Raw genomic sequence first — 18834 nt, 5'->3', positions numbered from 1 at the left:
GTTGAATAAATGCATCAATTGGTGTGTCAAAAAAGAAGTGTACCAATTGTCTCTTTTTTAGGGATACAATTAATTATACGAGGACTTGAAAAAGCCAATTAACAATATTAATTCGCAGTAAACTATTACTATCAACACCCGAATCTAGTGATTTCAAACCACAGTCCAAGAAAGCTACCAGAGTGCATCCAGAGATTTCAATGTCTACTCGTAACAGAGACGAGGCTCATATACTTCAGGAGTTCGTACAAAACGATCAAACTGCAAGACAATATCAATACATTATATTTCATTTCATTAAAATTAAAAAGACATTCACTTAAATCAACTTTGTATATGTATATATATAATAATATTATGAAAGAAACAGGGGTACTAATAAACTGGTTGTCATTGAGAGAACAAGCAACGACACTGCTGCTCATCATCCAGAACGAGCAGAACAAGGAGTATCAGACGATTCAGCCAAATCTGTAGACTGAGCCTGCTGAGTCTGCTCCCCAATTGTCTGCAGTATCATACTGCTGCAATACCAGCACTGAAGTTGTGCTAGAAAACTCATTTGTAGCCAAGTAACTCCCCACAGGACCCAACTCCGGACAATCCAAACTCGCCCTGGAACCCATTGTTGGTGTGGACCTCCCAACAAGCACAAGATTACACTTACCAAGATCCTTGATTGCCGTTACAAACTCAGCCTGTGTCTGAACCTCAGACTCTTGAAACCGAATGGACTCATTAGATGCTCTTACAGCAGCAATGGCAGCATCATCAGCAGCTCGGTCTGTTTCATCCAAAGTGATGCTAACTTGAGAGTGTAACAAACTCAACCTAAAGACAACCAAAGCAATGCCAGGATGCTCGGCCATACTAGCACCATAAGCGAGAGCTTCACGATCATCAGCACCGCCGAAGAAGATGACACCGATCCCATACGACACATCACTTGCTAGTATTTGCGCCCTGCCACCGAACCCACGATCGATGAGAATGCCGACTGAGCACGGGGCTCGCTCGAGCACGAGTTGGTTGATCTGCTGGTAAGCGCGGCCGAATGACTGGAATGTGCCATCGGGTTGCATGGTTTTGTGGAAAGGCAACACGATAAGTGCCGCGCGCTTTTGCTGGGCGCTCGCGAGGATGTCTTCATGCATGGTTTGGAGCTCAGAGATGCACGTCATGGGACGTACTGAGACATGGCTCAGACGCTCAAACGTTTCGAATGCGACCACGTAATGGTCTTTGTTGCCGGAATTATCCGTCTTGTTCCAGAAAGGGAGTCCATTGCGTCTGGTTCTGTGCACCGTGTATATGGCTGAGGACCTCTCAGAGAACTCCATGAGATGCAAAGCATAAACAATGAGACCATGTCGTCTAATGCCACGAGAAGACTCGATCAAGTTCACTAACGTTGATATGTTAGAGTTGCCACGGAAGCAAGCCAGCATACGGAGCTCGCTCTGAGTGTCATTACGTTCGATAGTCCGGTGTTTGTAAGAAGTTGCTGAGCGGGCTGGTTTGTAGATAGCCATGACAATGGGAGTGGTGATGAAGGTGGTGAAGAGGGCCATTAAGACCATAATGGTGAAGGTCTCATCGTTCAAGACTTTCCGGTCTTTGCCGATGTTGAGGACGATGAGTTCCACGAGGCCTTTAGTGTTCATCAGAAAGCCCAGTGTCACAGCCTCCCGGCAAGGAATCTTGACAAGGAGTGCGACCAGGATGGTGCCGAGTATTTTACCAACGCATGCAGTGGTGATAACAAGAACAACCAAACCCCATGACTGACCACTGCTGATGGTGGCTACGTTGGTTTTGAGTCCACTGGAGACGAAGTAGAGTGGGAGGAAAAGGCTGGTAACTAAATCCTCAATCTTTTCGATCATGACACGGCCAAAAGGCCCGTCCTTGGGGACGTAGATGCCGACGACGAATGCGCCGAAGAGCGCGTGGATGCCGATCGCGTCGGTGATGAATCCGGCGGCGAGGACGGTGGCGAGAGTCGCGCAGATGTATAACTCTTTGACGGGTTCTCCTTCTTGTGAGCCTTTTGCCATCCAAGCTAAAGCGGGCCGGATTGCTACAACGGAGAAGATGAGAAAGGCGATGCCAGAGAGAAGAACCCAGAGAGTAACAAGAGGAGAGCCGGAGCCGGAGAGAGCAATGGCGAGAGCGAGGAGAACCCAAGCAATGACATCGTTAAATGCGGCGGCGGACATGGCCATGCGGCCGATGTCGGTGGTGAGGAGCTTGAGCTCGGCGAGGATGCGGGCGAGGACTGCGAATGCGGTGATGGAGAGTGCAACGCCCATGAAGACGAGGAAGGGGATCTGGCGAGCATCTTTGGAAACGGTGGAGTGGAAGATGAAGGAAGTGCCAACGCCGAGAGCGAAGGGGAAGGAGATGCCGGCGACGGCGATGGCGAGTGCCGGCTTGCCAGTGCGGCGGATGGCTTTGAGGTCGAGCTCGAGGCCGATGAGGAAGAGGAAGAAGAGAAGGCCGATGTTTGCGAGGGTGTCCAGCACTGTCAAGCTCTGCTTTGGGAACACGTTGTTCAGGAATGTCTTGCTGCGCCCCAGCGCCGACGGCCCCAGCAGTACACCTCCCTGCACAATTTTTTTAAATAAAAATGAATAAATTATTATTTTATTAAAAAAAATAGCGGAAGAAATAAACAATAGAAAAGAAACAAAAACATTATAAAATGGAACAACAGTCTCTCACAAAAACTGAGTAAAAAATGAAAAAAAAGTGCAAGAACAATAGAGTAGAAAAAGTAAACTGGAACGGGAAATACTGACAATTAATAATAAAGATCATCCCGAACTAAAAATGGATCAAGGAACTATTTCTGAGTATTATATATATTTTGTGTGTATAAAAACATCATTTATATTTATTAAAAAATTTGAGTGAAGAGGAGAAGAGGAAAAACTATATTTTAGCAAATGAAAAATGAAAGTGCAGAAGGCCAAATCCGTTCACTGGTGTAAGCAGTTCATGTTACTTAAATAGGTGGTTTTCAATGTTTATAAATACTATATATATATAGACACTAAAAGATGCCCACTGCGTATTATGCCTCATGCTACATAAAATTATTAATAATAATTTTTAAAAACAAATTAAATTATAAATAATAATACAGAAACAAAGTAATTGAATTAAATGGACCAAAAAATAAACAGGGAAGAAGTACATCTTGCCTTGACATTTTCTTCCAATGATTAGATTTTTTTTCCAACAAATCACTCCAAAAACGCATATTTTATTTTGTAAACTCTGGATCTCCCATAATTTTTTTGTGATAAATATAAATAAAAACCATAATATATTAAAATAGAAAATCATACAATAAAATAAAACAACACATAGATAAAAAAAAACAAAAATTGAAAAGACACAACTACCCGACAATATCGGAAACCAAAACGAAACAAAAACATGCAAAGAAATCTTTATTTATTTATTTTTATTTTGGTTAGAGAACTTCGGATCCATTATTTTTCAAGTGAAATCACTATCAAAACCCAAAAGGCAAACACTATCCACCATTCAATTACCCTATACCCCACGAATCTCCAAAATTAATATCAAAATCATAGAAAAACAGTGCTAAAACCAAAGAAAAATTAGTGTTTGCCACCATTCAATTACCCTATACCCCAGCAATCTCCAAAATCAATATCAAAATCATAGAAAAACAGTGCTAAAAACCAAAGAAAAATTAACGGCAAAGGCGGAGGAGGAGGAGGAGGAGGAGGAATAGGAATAGGAGAGAAGACAGACGATGATCTCGGCGATGACGCGGGGTTGCCGGATGGGGCGGAACAAGAAGGCAAGGGATCTGGTGACGACGAGCACGAGACAAATCTGGAGGATCGCCAGCGGCAGCGCGTGATCCAACGGGTTATCGCCTTGCCAAGACCCATTGGACGTCGCCGGCAGCGTCTTAGGGCAAGGCGGCGAGGCGGCGGTGCCATTGCTCGCCATCTCGCTTCCTCTCTGAATCTCCGATCAAAGCTCTAAAAAACGAAAGAGAATCTTTCAATGCATTTATATAGAGAGTGTGAAGAGCTGGTTAAAGTGGGTAAATTTTTAGAAATTTTTTTACTTATTCATCGTCATCACGACCAACGCGTGAAAAGGATTCCTGGTTTCACTAACCCCTTTAGGCTTTTTTACTGATATACCCCTGTGGGTTTTCTTCTAATTTGGCAATAACATTGGCATTGTTTGGAAAACTAGATTAATTTTTTTTATAAATCAATCAAATTAATTAATTTTTTAAAATAATTTGGGCTTCTAGAATTTTTTAAAAATAAATATAACAAATGTATCTTCAATTATAGATGTGTGCATAAATTAATCTGAAACATAAAGATCTGATCAGTGTGTTTTTGCTTGATTATACAAAATTTGAATTTTAAATTCATATTCATAACTGTAAATCTCTTATAACTGATATATTAGTAATATTTTATAAAGTGGTCCATGCCGGATATACATGATATAACAGTATTTAGAATCTTAGATCACCTTGGTGTATCATTGCTTTGGTACAACCTTTTGATTAAAAGTCAAATAAAAAGTAGCATCCATGGTCTATCTCTTCCTTGGTCAATCTGAAACTATATTTTTGTTTAATAAAATTACACTTGCACTAATAATGCCCCTTAAGTTAGAAATTCCCAAATTGATATCAAGGATCCTTCTCAGTCATCCATCAAACCATAAGCATATACACAAGAAAACACCATCTCCCACACTTCAATCATGCATTGCTCTTTCGCAGTTTGGTTTGCGGTGATAACATATTATTATATAATTAGAAATATTGTTGTAATTTGATATAACTATGTTTAATTGAGAACTTTTATTACTAGAAATAGTTCATTACCGTATTATGCGATTACCATGTAATCTAAGATAGACATCAAATTTGATGGTAATAGGATTATTAATTTTTTTTATAATGTTCTTAGGTTGGAAATGTGATATTACCATTCAGATTACCACTTGTTACGTGGTAATCTGAAAATATTACCACGTTTGGCATTGCACCGGTGGTAATATGGATGGTAATATCACATTACCAACTTATAAATATTACAAAGAAAGTGGTTATCCTATTACCACCAAATTTGGTGTCTATCTTGAATTACCATGGTAATCTTATAACTTTTTATATTTTAACAAATTGATTATCATGACAACCAAACACGGTAATGAACTATTCCCAATAACAAGAGTTCCCAACCAAACATGGTTATATTAAATTACCGCAATATTTCCAACTATATAACATTCCCACTCATATTACTATAGTAATCTTGTTAAATAGTAATATGTCATTACCACGAACCAAACGACCCCTAAGTGCAATGCTAAATATGATAATATTTTTATATTACCACATAATACATGATAATTTTTCTACATTACTGCAAACCAAACATCCTTCTAATGTACACACTACATGCATACAAGGAATAAGCAAGGTAAAGCATATTAGAGAAGTAGCGTTTGGTAATTTACTGAGCATGGAAAGCGATGTTCTTACCCTCAACGTGGGAGTACCATTGGTTGATTACTTGATTATGTGTTTTTTAATTATTTTTTTAAAAATTAAATTTTTTATGGGTCTAAATTTGTTTACGGTCAACCCCTTCGAAAAACACAAGTGAGTTTTGGATTATTTTAGCTAATTATTTTAATAAAATAAAACTTAATTAATTACATAATGGTTTTAGCATCGGAGGCGAGTAGGCAACAAAATTAGTTTTATTTAAAATCAAACATCAATTGTAATTCTTTTACAAGGATATGCTAGTAATTAGCTGCAATCATAAGGGTATTATAGAAATTTTATTCGTCATTGTTTTATACAGTGCTTATGGTTAGTCATAATTTATTGCTTTTAAAACATGTTAAATGGTTTGAAAAGAAAGACTAATCTTCATTTTCTAAATTTATATTATCTCAAATATATAGATGATGGTTCGAAAATATTAGATTATATGAAATAATATCTTTTAAATATTATTTATATATAATATATGAATAATATGGTTAGTCATATAAGCCCAGATTCTTTTTGAAAATCTAAAATGAGCATTAATCCCCTGATTTACTATGTACAAAATAAGTGTGTTATTAATTAACTATAAAGGAATTTTTTAGAGATATAAAGGCAAATTATATAATATATGTTGTGAAATGTAGGACTGGATATAGAGATCTGCAGACGAAAATAAATAAGAATAATCTTCGAAAAATAAAGGACATAAAAGATATTACGTGGAAAACCCCTTAAATAATTAGGGTAAAAACCACGGGCAAGGATAGAAGAAATTCACTAAGTGAGAAAATTTCAGAAGCTACAAACTCTCTCTAATAATAAGGAGAAAACCAGGTATCTTCTCTATACTAGGGAGAATGAGCTAACTCTCAAACTATTTTTCTCACACCTCTCACCCTTCTTCTCTCTCTAACTTCCTCACTTTCACTCGTGTGTCTTAACAAATGTCGTGGGGGTTATATAACCCCTTCACCAAACAAACCAGTGCTAGGGATCATTTTGATCCAAGGGCTCATAATGATGGGGTGAGTGGCACTCACCCCAAATAATAAAATATTCCCCACTAACTCTCTTCACCTACCACCAGTCACAACAAAAGAAGGAGAAATGACATCCTTGCCCTTCCATGTTGATGAAGAACATAATTGGCGTGCCAATCAACAAATGGTATGGGCCAATCAACAATATATAGGAAGATATATATATATATATATATATACAAGAAGATATATGGCTAATGATAAAATATCAAATATCTCTAAAACATAATGAATTTATTGATGAAGTCGTTAAATTTTAAAAAACGATAATGTTTTCATAAATTTATAAAAAAAATTGTACGAAAATTTCAAAATCTTCAAATAAATGACTTTCTTTTGTTTATTAATGTTTTAACAAATTAATAATAAAATACTTGTTATATATTGATAATAGCATCTTGTAAACTTGAAGTTTTTCAATGAACTATATTTGTTCCTTTTTAAATTAAAAATAGTTTTATTTACCGACTTGAATGTTTTCAATTATACTAAAATGATCAACTACTTTGGAAAGCAAAACTAATTTATAAGGAATGGGTGGGAATCCCGTGATGAGTAGAAAAATAGAAGTTGCAATTCTCTGGTTATAATTACATTGAAAATAAAAATATATAATTATAAGGTGGGGTAATGAATGGTTCTTATATAATAATTAGAAAATAATCTTTTAATAAAAATGTTTGAAAAAGAGTGGCTACGAACAAAAGCAGGATGAATTATGCGCAGTTGTAAGCTAATAGTTTTTTTGGGGAATTTTTTTTTTTATGTTATTGTGTCAAAATATATATATATATATATATATATATATATATATATATATATATTTGATTTAATAAGACAAACCGCTTGTGTACAATCAGAGGTGAGCTCACATGAAATAATGACAGCTCACTTATACGTTTTCACCCAACAATATAAGAATTATATTGCAAACTTACACCTATAATGAGAAACTTTTTAACATCATAGCATCAAGAACATTTTTAAATATGAGCAATGCATGTTGCATGACTCAAGCCACAGTATCCCGGGACCTATAAACTTTAATTCATATCATTTGTATGGATAAGGATATGATATACATAATTAAGATGAAAAAAAGCAAGGATCACATGACAATACCCTTGCACCATATGATATACCTCATCCCACTCGTTTCTCATGACATTATTTTTTATTTATTTTTAAAGTTTATTTCAACTTGTTAAAATTTTCTTTTCTCGTGATCTTGAATCCAAACTCTTAAATCTTAAATTATAAATAATAAATTTTAAACCCAAAATCGGAAAATTCTTAACTCCAAATTTTATCCCTAACCCCCAAATAGTAAAAGAATTGTGTGGAATGATTTTTTTTTTCAAAGATTATAAAATTAGGATTAAAAAAATTTAAAATTAAATTGAAAAAAATTGTGTAATCAATTTTTAATATATTGGTACATAGTTTTTTGTGCAAGGTAATAAATCAATGTTTTTGTATGTTTTTTTTTCTATTTTATTAAAAAAAAAAAATAAAATAAAATAAATTAATAATATGGCATAAGTGACATATGAAAAATTGATACGTCATTTTTTTAAAAATAAAAATTGATATGTCAAGACAAACCGTGATTGGAGTGTGATAAGATATGGTATGACACAATGATTTCATTTAAGTTTTAGTCTTAATAATTTTGTAAAATAAGCAAAGTCACAATTTTGTTTAAAAATTTACCGTTTGATTTATTGGAATTGTATCCTTAGAATGATATTTTCCCTCATGAGAAAGCATGCTTGAATCCCAATTCATGCATAGTAAAGCCACATATGTTTTAGAGCTCAACTTCCACCTATATTGGTTTATAACACTCTGTTTGTTCACATTTATATATAAAAATCTTTATATTTGGTATTAATATCATATATTTTTATTTTTTTAAAATACTTGATAAATTGCTTTATGATTAAAAACATTTAAAAACATAGTGTTCAGTAACCTAACGACATTAACTCTACTATGAAAAAGTGAGTCATTCAAGTATAACAAGTTTGGGTTTTGTTGACATACTGATGATAACGGGTCTCCCGTTATAGATTCAAGTTGGTAACTTGCACATACCTCTTTAACTAAATTTTTTTTTTTAAAAAAAAGACAAGCACTTGTTTAGTTGGTAACTTGCACATACCTCTAATAAAAATTCGAACATTCACCGCTTCGCATGCCACTAAAAGCGTTTTTCACATGTATAAAAAAAAAAAGGGAAAATTGCTTGCATACTCCTGCAAAACTATGAAATTGCTTAAATACCTCCATAAAATACTATTTGCTAGCATACCCCTATAAAACTAACTTTTTTACTTATATATCCCTGCCATTAGTTACCATTAGCCACCGTTAGGGTTTATGGAATTAACCATAGTTCCCACCTAACCTAACTTAACAAAATTACCCAATTACCCTTAACATCATTCAACCTAAGTCATATGAGAAAAATTTAGAGGGGTATATAAGCAAACCTATTTTGGTAATTTACCCTTATTCCATCCATTGATTTAACGCCATTAAGAGCCAACTTAACCATAGGGGCATATAAGCAAATATAATTGATTTGTATGGGTATACAAGCAAATATCATTTTTATAAGGTTATTTAAGCAAATTCATGATTTTACAGGGGTATACAAGTAAAAATCCCAAAAAAAAACCACCACTACTAAAGGCTCGAATTTTTGAATCCCAGAAAATGGTGATTTTAGCTTTATCAAAAGTTTTTAAAATCACCGGTATTGAGAATAAATTATTATTTAAATAAATTACAAATTAAACTGCATGCACACTTTAATATCTACTTATTTAAAAGTATTTGACTATATATTTATTTATTTAATTATTTTATTTTGTTATCTACTCCCTCCGTTCTTTTTTATCTGTCATAAACCCATGTTCCTTTTTATCGGTTATTTTTGAATATCAAGAAGCATTTATTATTATTTTTTCCCAAAATTATCCTAACACTCTATTCAATTCCCTCTTTGAAATTTAATATGAGAGAGAAATATGAAGATATAAATTGGGGGTAATTTTGAAAAGATAACTAATTTTTTATTAAATTATGTGAAATAACCAAATTTCTTGGTATATGAGATTCTGTCGACAGATAAAAAGAACGGAGGGAGTATTAAATATGATAAGCTTTTCTCCCTCATTTTTTTTTCCAAATATTATTGGGTTTATTTTAAATATATTTTCATATTGTCCCTAACTTCATATTTTTATAATATTTTCATTGATAATTAATATTTTTATTAATTTTAATTAATCATCAATTATCAATAATCTCAAGCTTGAATTCTCTTAGAACGACGAACCTGACTCGATCCAACCATGTTGAAGTGTTGGGTTCGGCGAAGTCAGAACCTTCTTATCTATAGAAAGCACCGCTTATCCCTTTGCAAAACCCTAACCCTAGCGCAGCAGCGCCTCTCTTCATCTACCTTTTCCTCGCTGGTGAGCTCTCATATTTGTTTCCAATTTTATAAATTCAGCATCGTAATGCCGTTGATGGGTTTAAATATACTTTGAGTAATCTGATTACCATGAAAAGTATCTAATCTGAGGCATTTCATCTCAATTTCTGATGTTTTTCCTTTGATTTCCTTGTCCTGCATAATGGTTTAATGGTTTTGTTTATGCCTATAGTTTGTTGCTTGAAAGTTCCATCCTCTGTTGCAAAGTTCATTCCTCTGGTAAAAATTTGATCTTGGTGTGGTATTCTCATCAAAGATGCTTCTTTTGCTACAAAGTTTATATCTTTAATGCCTGATTAATCCTTTTGATTGTCAAAGTTTGATCTGCACTTAAATGCTTGTATGTAGTTTTATGAAACTGTGTTGAGGATTATTTGCAAGTGATGAGAAACAAGACAGGGACATCAGCATTCCTCATAACTTGAGGATGATGACTTTAGTCTTTGGGAATCTCTCTGATGCAATCTTTCTTTTAATTCAGGCTATGTTATATATGTACATGCATATATATATATATATATATATATAGATATATATTTGTTCTCTCTCTTTATATATATATATATATATATATATATATATATTTATGTTATCTTTTTTGTGATCAAACTGGTCTGCCTATGATGTATAAATATGCACGTATTATCGGAATCAACATGAACATGACGATTATTAATTGTCACTACCACTGAGGCAGAGTTTTACCATTTTTCCGATTATTCTTCTAGTGTTCATGAATTGAAAAAGGAACTATGATGCTTTCACAAAGGCATTGACATGATAAACTGAAATGCTTGGATTACCAGTGGAATATGTGCAATATGTGCTGTTTATATTATGTGTTAGTGATGTCATGTTTTTGGTTTTTTCAGACATTGATTTACATTTTACACCACTTGTTGATGTTTGTGTTATAATGATTAATGTAATTCGTTTTGATCTAATGTTTATTTGTGTTTCTCATGCTTAATGTTAACATTATGTTGGCAAGCATAGAGCTTTTGGAGCCACATTATAGCTTAGCTCTACTGCAATTTATTCATGCAAGTGATGATAAAAATAGACAGGGACAACTGCACTCTTCTTGAGGATGATGACTGTCTTGGGAATCTCTCTGATGCATTGCAATTTTACATTCATGTCTCTCTATTCTACTGAATGTTTGTGTTTACAAGATTATTTTATTCATTAATTTGGTATTGAAATGATGAGATGATATTGACAGCGTACAAGAAAACTATCTCATTTGCTGAATTTCTTTTGTTGTTTTCATGCTGAATGCATTTTTCAAAATGAGCAAGCCTGATGATTACTTGCAAAAGAACGGAGATTTGAATGTTGGATCTTTGTTGAAGCTTAATGTTCTTATTGAGCTCCAAAGATCATTTCATGTAAAGAAAACAAGTGTTGTTGATGAAGGCTTGGTCTCTCTTATTTACCATTTTGTTTTTTCCCTCTCTGCCTGTTCTATTTGTCAGTTTCCTCACTCCAATTTCTTTTATGTGTTTAATTTGGATTTTTTGAAAGGTTAATAAAGCTATTGGTTATTCATGGTTTTGCAACAGGAAAATCCAGAGTAAATATATGATTAACAACTCTCTTAAATAAATGTATCAATCATCTCTGTAAGCACAACACCCAAATCTATTTATATAATTGAAAAATACATGTCATTGTTTTCATCCTTGTACTTACCTATCTAAATGTTTTTATTCAGGCCAGGAAAGCTACCAATGCATCCAGTGACTTCAATGTCTTCTCGTAGTAGAGGTAAGATTCATATACTTTTGGAGTTCGTACAAACCGATCAAGCTGCAAAACAATGGCAACATATTTAATTTCATCAAAACTAAAAAAGCATTCACTTTTTTTTTATAGTATCACAAAAGAAAGAATTAGTGGCGCTACTCACATCGGTCATACTGTCAACTACTTCATTGGCAATCTTAATGTAAGACTGATGCTTAGGCTTTGGCACAACGGTCATGGCGTTCTTGAGATCAGTCTCAAGGTACGCCGCTTTGAGTCTGATGTAGAACATAACATACCTCCATGACATGGTGTCGAGCATGTGCCGCATCTCATGCATGCCTTCAGTGGTTTGCCGGATTCTGGCCACAGAGTCCTCCGGTGAAATATCCGGCATGAAGTACTTCTCCTTCATGAACGAGTGAGTGCCCCAGCTCTGTGCACGGCTCGGCGGGGTTCTTAGAAGTGGTGTTGTGGATGATGTGGCCAGGACTGTCAACATTATGGCCCATCGCCGGCTGCTTTTTGTTGGCTTGTCATCGCCGGCGGTGGTGGTTGATGTATGGGTGGTACGACAGCGTTGGAGTTGCATGGGCTTGGTGGTGATGGTGGTGGTGTTGCATAGAATGATATGGTTTGCAGAGCTTGCCATTTTTTTGGATTTTTGAGAATGTAGTATTCTCTGAGTAATAGAGTTGGAAGTGGGGGTGTTGTTGCTCTCCTTTTTTTAACAAAAAAATTATTTATTTATTTATTGTGAGGATGAGAAGAAGTCTTTATCTTGTGTGGGTATGGCTTATTTTCTGTGGAGGAAATCTCTTTTCTGTAAACCTCTTTGGAATAAAATTTATCTAAAAATTGGTGAGCAAATGTTTATACATCTTTGTATTTGGAAAATGTGTCAATTTTTTTTTAAATTTTTCGTGTGAAACAGTGATTTAATTGATGATGAAACAAAATGATTTTAAATGATGATGAAGCAACAAAATTCTTGATTTTAGTGATAATTAATTGGATTATAAAATGATTGAACAACTATTTGATGCTTAGTTGACATTTGTGAATAGTATCCGATTTCTTAAGAGCACAATAGATCTTATTTATGAGAGAAACTGGTTTTCATTATAAGTAAATATATTTTTAGGGGTTTTGTCAAAAAAAATCTATTAGGGATTTTATGACAACATAGAAAGGAAATTATTTTTTGTTGGTCTTGCTGCCTTCCCCTCCTGTCTCTCTGTTTTCTCTTTTTTGCTCTTTTTTGGGTTTTCCTCACTTCTGGTTTTTTTTTTCTAATTTTTTTTGTTGATTGTATTCTTTTTGTTTTTTTTTTAATAAATTAGTAGTTTATTTATTTTTTTAAAAAAAACCATTTGTTACTATATAAAACGAATAAAAATAAATATATTGTACTCTATTTATATTAAAAAAAGTGATGTCTGTACTAATTTATGCCAAACTAATTTATATTGAGGACCAGTTGGGGTTTAATCTATTAATAATTTAATATTGTCATAAAGCTAAACTGTTTTAAATATAACTATCTTTTTAAATAGTTAATTTTTATTAACAGTATTAATTTCATTATGTTTCTCTTCCTTTGATTCTAGCAAGCCAAGTACCATGTATAATATTATATATATTATAACAACTTGGCGAGCTTTTATTGCAAATGACAACAATCACAACATTACAAAAAAATATATATATATATATATATAAGTAATAAAGAGAGTTACAGTTTTGGGAGTTATAACTTAGGCTTCATGGGAGTTATAAATGCACACATGGGTCCTGTAACTTATGTTCAGTCTCTGAGCGTTTTGGTATTATGCAATGCTTCCGCGCTGACATACTAACGAACTTGACCATCTTTTCAGAAATACATATAAATAAATGACTTCATTTAATATCTCATTTATTCTTGCATGCTTTTATATATATATATATATATATATATATATATATATTAAAATTTAGAAAAATGCAATGCTTTCTTTGCCTCTACTTCAAGGAACTTTAATTCATTCATATCATATCATGTTTTATTTTTTTTAGTGGATGTGGATAAACAATAATTTTATTGAAAAATGAATATATTTAATATGAATAAACAAAAAAAAGAGAAAATAAAAAGGGTCTCATAGAAGTGAGACACAAAAATTATAAGATAAAATAAATCAATAAAAACAGAAAAAGAAAATAACAACCCTAGTTGACGAAAGACACCGTCTGAAAGCACATATCTACACAGGTTGAAAAGGAGAAGTACCCTACTCCAGAGCTTGATTTTAATCTGAATCACCTGTCTGGTTCGAAATCATTTGTTGATGAAGTTGATAGAGCGTTTTATCCTCTATTGACTTTTTTTTGTTAAATTTTATTTTAAAATGTTCTAAAAAAATTAAATTTCTCTGTTATTCTATTCATTTTGAATATGTTTTAAAAAGATTTAACACTTTTATATTTACTAAAAAATATTATTCACAAAAAAGTTTGATGACAAGTATGTTACATATATTTATTTAAGTATTAATTTTGGTTTATAAAAAAACATACAAACCCTTTTTATCTTTTTTACTTATTAATTAAATTTTAATAAATCAATTATTTTTTCCATCTTATTAAAACCATTTAAGATATAAATGGATTTGTTGCCCAAGGTTAGGAACTTTCTATAAGACTAAATATGAACCCAATACTTTAAGTCAAAATCTTACCATTCAAAAAAAAAAAAAAAGTTTGTTGAACGAACACGCATTTACATATTCACATTTCTTTTATTTTTTATTTTTCAAAACTTCTAGAAGAGGACGATGGCATGTTCTCATTTGCCTCAATTATGTCATTCATAAACTAAATTAATTGTAACAAATGACAATTAACAACACTATCACAACTTATTATATATCGTCCAATTTAAAAATAAATGAAAAAAATAAACACCAGCTTGACAACCAAGCTTTTACTTATTAGCTTCTATTAAGTTATTTAATCATTTAATTAATTTTGCTTATGGGCGGCAGATACATAAAAGTATGTCCCCTTCTTCTATATGTTTAGTTATATGATCTAATATGATATGAAAGATCCATAATTTTAACCAACAAAAATACAAGCCAATTTTATTATATTAACTATATTATATTAAAGGACTTATGTTCTAATGGTACTTGGCTAATGTGAAAAACAAAGATATAATATTAAAAAAATCTTTGAGTTTAAAATTCAAAGAAAATAATGATGATAATCATGAGTCCGTGTAATGCAGTTGAGAAAAGGACAAATCATTTCCTGATTAATTATCCTTTCTCAGATTAAGATATGGGCATATTTCGTGACACTTTTTAATGCTCCAATTCCTATCACTTTGTGAGAGGCCTTGTCCTCATGGTTGATGCAGAGGGAACTCAACCTGAAATTCTTGGGAAAATCCCTTTATTATGGTAATCTGTTGGACCATATGGACTAAGCGCAATAATCATATTTTTAGATATGTTTCTCTAGATGTTTATTCTATTATATGTAAAATTGATCACTTGGTTTGGTTATTGCATGGATATTTACAGTCCCATATCCCTATAAGATCACAACTTAAGGAGCCTCTACACACGATCAATTAGTGCATTCTGGTCTTTGTGAGCACCATGGCTCCTGCTCCCCTTGAGCCGTCACCTCTAGCAAGTGAGCCAGAAGCCCCTCACTTTGATGGTGCTCCCATAATCTGAGCTCTCATGTGTTCACAGTGGTAGCCCTTCTTTTCGAACCACTGTTGCTCTTTTTTCTTGTTATATATTTTTTTCTATTATTTGTTTTTAACACTTCATCCCTTGTGATCTGTTTTATTTTTATTTTCAGTTCTCTTCCATTGTTGCTGTCCTTTTGTACTTTGTTCCTATTTTTTCCACAATACATTTGTGGTTTTATTCACTTAAAAAAATTAAAAAATAAAAGTGATAATAGGTCATTAGTTGTGTAGGTGCAGGGTTGCAGTTCCAATTCCTCAATTTCGGTTTATGGTGTGGATTAGATTATCAATTCCAAGTTTATGCTTACGTCTCTGATGATGTATGCAATGCTTGTGTTTTTTCCCATATATATATATATATATTTATTTCATTAGATAACTTTCATAGCTTGAAAACGAAAAGATGAAGCAAATTTCTGACCCACATCTTTAATTAATTAATTTATATATTAATTAATAAATCAAGCACTGAAAGGATTGAAGAACTGAACCTTTTTATGAGTCCATGTACCGCCGGAGCATTTAATGTTAACCGACTCCGTCACGTTTTTTCAAATCAAGGTTTCGTCTTTTTAAAGCAAGTTCACAATCTCCTTCTCCATTATCGATAAAGGTCAAAGCTTTTCACTTCTCTGGTTCTAAGGATTCAATCCATCAATCCATGGCGAAAGGCTTGTTTGATCTGGAAAACAACTTCGCTTTCTACGGCGCGTATCACAGCAATCCAACCAATGTTCTGATCCATATGCTCTTCGTCTGGCCTATCTTCTACACCAGTCTTATTCTTCTCCAATTCACTCCTCTTCTTCTTCATGTTCCTTTTGGCTTTGGCGGTGGTGTTGCTTGGTTGCCCCTCAACTTCGCCTTTGTCTTTGCCCTCATCTACGCCTTGTTTTATGTATTTATGGATAAGAAAGCTGGCTCCTTGGCCGCCCTTCTCTGCATGCTCTGCTGGCTTGGCAGCGATGCCAACGCCTCTCGTCTTGGCTTCTCTCTCGCTTGGAAGGTTTATTTATTTATTTTCCCTTCTTTTATCTGTTATATTTTCTGGTAATTGCTTCAAGGTGGGATTTTTATCTGGTTTGATTGATTAGTGTTTCTTTTTCCCAATATAATCTCAATTCTTCTTTGCTTCATCTTTCACAATATCTCTTCTTGCTCTATAATTTGAAGTTTTATAATTTGCTGTATTTGGTGGTTTTTTGTCTCAGTTTCTAACTTTTTTTTTTCTTTCTCTCTTTTAATGCATGCACTGTTGATTAAACTTCCAAGGCTCTGTTCCGTACTAGTTTCTTATATTTATTGCATTCAGTTTTTGGTTTCTTATTAATCAGTTAATCTTGTGTTTCTCCTTCTCATGGTCAGATTTAAGATAATAAATTCTAGTACAGGGTCCTTTACATCCAGACTGTTAGAATTGAAGCTTGATCATCTTTCTTAGCACTTTTTTTTATTATTCCATTGTAGATGATGAGTAATCTTGATTTAATTTATATAATCCTTGTTGTTATTAGCCTTTCTTGCAAGATTATCAGTTAATCCTTTTGTTAAGGATTTAGGGACTCAAACCAACAGTTGAGAAATTCACAGGAAGCTTCATTCCCACCAAATAAGGATAGCTTTCCTAGTACCACACAAGCACTAATACCTTTATTACCATCTCATTAGTCATTACAAGTAAATTTCAACGTTAGGACATCTCTTCCAAACATCTTTACATTTTCTCATTTGAATCTTCATCATGTGACCATTTGGTATTTTGGATTGAACAAGCTTGAAGTTGAGAAACATCAGTGCCATTTGAGTTTCGATTTGCTAGCTGCAAAGATGGCTTGTTATCTGTCATTCCGATTGAACTTCTATTCTAATGGTTTGAATTGAGATAGCTCATTATCCAAAGATAAAATTCTTCGATGATTGAAATCCTAAATTTAGTATTCGTGTTGAATTCAGTATTCATTATGAACCAAATCTTGTACTGTGAAGCTAGGAAGCGTCGAACAGTGGGAAAATAAAGGCTTCATCTGTGAGCAGCCATACTTCATCCACTCAATGTTGCTAAATGATATAAGAGTTAATTTATGTTAGTTTTCAAGATGTGGTCCTAGTTTGTCTTCTTGTTTAGCTGTTAACTTTCAACATCGGCGCGATTGTAGGTGGTCCTGGCGGCACAGCTGTTCTGCTGGACCGGGCAATTCATAGGCCATGGTGTGTTTGAGGTAATTGCTTGCATGTTCATGTGTATGTCAATTCTTACTTATGAAAAAAACCGATAACAGTGTTCTTCTTGTTTCAGAAACGGGCGCCCGCTCTTCTTGATAACCTGTCTCAAGCATTCCTGATGGCTCCTTTCTTTGTTTTACTGGAGGTAAATCAAACAAACATCTTAATCTTCAACTATGAGCCTTATGTTTACATAGTGTGTGACTTTATTATTTGATCTATAGGCACTTCAACATTTCGGCTATGAACCGTATTCCGGTTTTCATGCCAGTGTCCGTGCAAAGATAGAGGCAGCACGGAAGGAATGGGAAGCAAAGAAGGGCAAGAAAACTATGTAACTTTTGTTTGTGATTCAATGGAGAGAACTTCCTCTGATTGTTTCAACTTAAAATACATAATAATTAGCAAGAGATGTTATAAACATGTCAAGGCATCTATATCACCTGGGCTCAAACAGTGTGTTACTCCATCAGCATCAAAACTTTGCATTGCCCTGCAGTAAACTAAAACCAGAGCCTGACGAACACCTGTTCTTCAAAACAGAATCATTAATCCTCACGAGATGATACCAAGCTCACCTGCATTGCTTCCTAGTGAGATCCTATCAACACATGCCCGGAAATCATGGCATTCCATGACATGCTATCCTTGCCAAATACTTGATCAAACAGTTCAGTTCTCTAGCCAATTTCATTCCATCGATTCTCGCATGCTTGGGCATATATGTAGGGGAACCCCATCATATCATGCCAATCTTTTGGGGTTGAGTCTTCCGTTGTACATTGTATATATCATTGGTACTTTCGTTGAGAGCTCATGATATGAGACTTGGCGAAGGGCTGACCGGGAAAAACTCGAGGGAAGCGCTGCTGAGTGAAACGTGAGGAGTGTCTTTTTGGGGTGAGAGGGGGGACTCCATCGTATTAGGCCGGTTTTTTGGGGTCGGCCTGGCACAATCCAGTAGGCCGGTTAGCAACACTCAATTGGC

At 33.9% G+C, this 18834-nt stretch overlaps 3 protein-coding genes and 3 non-coding genes across 6 annotated transcripts; 4 read left to right on the top strand and 2 right to left on the bottom strand.

Annotated features, from left to right (window-relative positions):
* Positions 1–262: 262 nt before the first annotated feature.
* LOC120283296 (cation/H(+) antiporter 19-like) lies at positions 263–4010 on the bottom strand. Its single transcript, XM_039289938.1, has 2 exons — positions 3790–4010; positions 263–2606 (listed from the first exon to the last, which is right to left on the bottom strand). The coding sequence occupies exons 1-2, from the start codon at positions 3991–3993 to the stop codon at positions 462–464; spliced, it is 2349 nt and encodes a 782-aa protein (XP_039145872.1). The 5' UTR covers positions 3994–4010; the 3' UTR covers positions 263–461.
* Positions 4011–10148: 6138 nt separating this feature from the next.
* Positions 10149–10223, top strand: LOC120250981. Its single transcript, XR_005533307.1, has one exon. It is a non-coding gene; the product is annotated as a small nucleolar RNA Z267 (small nucleolar RNA).
* A 276-nt stretch (positions 10224–10499) lies between these two features.
* LOC120250984 lies at positions 10500–10591 on the top strand. Its single transcript, XR_005533310.1, has one exon. It is a non-coding gene; the product is annotated as a small nucleolar RNA R44/J54/Z268 family (small nucleolar RNA).
* A 575-nt stretch (positions 10592–11166) lies between these two features.
* LOC120250987 lies at positions 11167–11250 on the top strand. The gene has a single exon (XR_005533312.1). It is a non-coding gene; the product is annotated as a small nucleolar RNA R44/J54/Z268 family (small nucleolar RNA).
* Positions 11251–11750: 500 nt separating this feature from the next.
* LOC120250488 (photosynthetic NDH subunit of lumenal location 2, chloroplastic) lies at positions 11751–12709 on the bottom strand. The gene is made up of 2 exons (XM_039259310.1): positions 12039–12709; positions 11751–11938 (listed from the first exon to the last, which is right to left on the bottom strand). Exons 1-2 carry the CDS (start codon positions 12525–12527, stop codon positions 11840–11842), a joined length of 588 nt encoding a protein of 195 aa, XP_039115244.1. The 5' UTR covers positions 12528–12709; the 3' UTR covers positions 11751–11839.
* A 3429-nt stretch (positions 12710–16138) lies between these two features.
* Positions 16139–18275, top strand: LOC120250642 (2-hydroxy-palmitic acid dioxygenase MPO1). Its single transcript, XM_039259470.1, has 4 exons — positions 16139–16629; positions 17780–17842; positions 17920–17991; positions 18071–18275. The coding sequence occupies exons 1-4, from the start codon at positions 16285–16287 to the stop codon at positions 18182–18184; spliced, it is 594 nt and encodes a 197-aa protein (XP_039115404.1). The 5' UTR covers positions 16139–16284; the 3' UTR covers positions 18185–18275.
* Positions 18276–18834: the final 559 nt, after the last annotated feature.

The sequence above is a fragment of the Dioscorea cayenensis genome, chromosome 19 (genome assembly GCF_009730915.1).
Source record: "Dioscorea cayenensis subsp. rotundata cultivar TDr96_F1 chromosome 19, TDr96_F1_v2_PseudoChromosome.rev07_lg8_w22 25.fasta, whole genome shotgun sequence".
NCBI classification, from domain to species: domain Eukaryota; kingdom Viridiplantae; phylum Streptophyta; class Magnoliopsida; order Dioscoreales; family Dioscoreaceae; genus Dioscorea; species Dioscorea cayenensis.
Note: the sequence above shows the minus strand (reverse complement) of the source record. Positions and strands in the feature narration are given on the sequence as shown.